Source organism: Amphimedon queenslandica, unplaced genomic scaffold (assembly GCF_000090795.2).
Source record: "Amphimedon queenslandica unplaced genomic scaffold, v1.1 AMPQUscaffold_13318, whole genome shotgun sequence".
Taxonomy (NCBI): Eukaryota; Metazoa; Porifera; class Demospongiae; order Haplosclerida; family Niphatidae; genus Amphimedon; species Amphimedon queenslandica.
The window spans coordinates 8,458-10,489 of record NW_003546446.1 but is presented as its reverse complement, the minus strand read 5'-3'; the positions used below and the strand labels follow the sequence as shown (position 1 = coordinate 10,489).

Here is a 2,032-nt window from a genome sequence, read left to right as displayed (position 1 = left end):
TGTGTCAGCTAGAATTTTAATGATAAAACACCATCGTCCATTCTATGATGCAATTGTGGTGCCTGCATTTCATAAAGAAAATCTAAACAGAGAGTTTCTAAAATACTTACAAAGTTTTGTGATAACAATATTCCATGAATAAAAGACACTGAAGCTACTTACAAAGAACTACCTCACAATATTCTTGATAGGGCCAGCTTGAGAAGTAATTAAAATTGATATTTTACTATTAATATTAACTCTATTCCTTCTGTCATCTCTATTTATGCTCATTTATGTTATTAGACATTATGCCTACAAATATAATGTAATAAGTACATGTATACATGTATATGCAGACAAAAATGATGATTTGATTGCTTATCATAACAGTCACATGTACATAGAGTTGATACAAACAAGTCACATTATAAATACTTTGTCCTTATATGGTCCTTGATATCATAATAATGGCTCAGTTCAGTAAAGAAGAGCTTTCTTTTGTTGAAGATCTTCCTAAGCATGTGGAGATAGAGTGTCCAGTTTGTCTTAATGTCTTGACAGATCCTTATATCGTAAGCTGTTGTGGATATAATTTCTGTGGGTCTTGTTTTGAGATAGTGAAAGCTAGTATTAATGGATCCTGTCCTATGTGTAAAGAGAAGGAATATCAAGCAATACCTGATAAGAAGTGTTCACGTATTATCAATGGATTGGAGGTCTACTGCAGTAATAAGGAGAAAGGATGTCAATGGAAAGGAGAATTGAAGAATATTTCTACTCATCGTAATAAAGAGAAGAGAGAAGGAGAATGTCAATATGAAGAAGTAAAGTGTCGATATAAGAAATGTAGAGAGAGAAAGCAACGTAGATATCTTAAGGATCATGAAGATAATAAATGCCTTCAACGTCCATTCGAATGCCAATACTGCAAAATAAAACATACATTCGTCTCTATTACAGAGTATCATTACGATCGATGCAGGCAGTATCCTGTTACTTGTCCTAAAAAATGTTCATCTACTACCATGCCACGATATAAAATCACTGAAAACATTCATATCAATGAGTGTCCATTAGAGCCAGTAGATTGTGTGTTTAGTTGGGCTGGTTGTAATGATAAGCCATTACGTAAAGATGTACATGTACACACTGCTGATACTAAACACATGACACTATTAGCTGTAGCTTGTGGACAATTGAAGAAAGAAAATGAGGAAATGAAAAAAGAAATTAGAGAGAATAATGACAAAATAAAAGAAGCAAAAAAAGAAATAGAAAAATTAAGGAACATTCCAACAGCTTCATTACTACCAATTGATGTTACAGTAGGAGGTGAAGCAGTTCATTTTTATACTGGTGCATGTGGTCAACACATGTCAGCTAGACTAATGTTAGGTTATAATGAATTGCTTGAATATTCCTTCATATTATTTGCATTTCATGAAGGTCAATTTGATGAATATTTACCAAAATCACTGAAGATATTTGGAAAGCTTACGTACAAAGCTATAACATGGCCCACCAATAGAGAAAGAGATGTAAAAGTAGACACAGATGTTCCATTGCTAGGAGACACTGAATCTACCTATCAGCCATTACCTCATGATATTCTTAATGGCATTATCAGCTGTGAGGGTACTCTACCACAAGGAGTAATTAAAATAGAATTAGCAAGACATATGACATTTATGATTGATACTGCTACGATTTATACTTAGTAATTTTATTATTTTTAACAAATTTAGTTTCACATGCATTATTAAAATGCTTGTGGGATGCTTCTTTTTGAAAGTTGACAAAAATGTATATTGGCGATTTTGGATCGTTTAGCATGCAAAATAGTGGATTACAGTAGTGATTTCCCTAAAACTTTTGACCAACCATGATCAGGGTTGAGAAAAAATCAGATTTTTTTCAAAAAATTAAAAAATCGGATTTTTTTGATTTAAATCAGATTTTTAGATTTAAATCAGATTTTTTTAATCACTAATAACTTAATTGAATGTTAATAATAAAAGAGGAATAAATTATGTAAAGTAATGTTCATTGT

General features: G+C 31.7%; 1 protein-coding gene across 1 annotated transcript; it reads left to right on the top strand.

Annotated features, from left to right (window-relative positions):
- The first annotated feature begins 449 nt into the window (after nucleotides 1–449).
- Nucleotides 450–1,700, top strand: LOC105313340 (TNF receptor-associated factor 3-like). Its single transcript, XM_011406675.1, has 2 exons — nucleotides 450–1,071; nucleotides 1,429–1,700. Exons 1-2 carry the CDS (start codon nucleotides 450–452, stop codon nucleotides 1,698–1,700), a joined length of 894 nt encoding a protein of 297 aa, XP_011404977.1.
- Nucleotides 1,701–2,032: the final 332 nt, after the last annotated feature.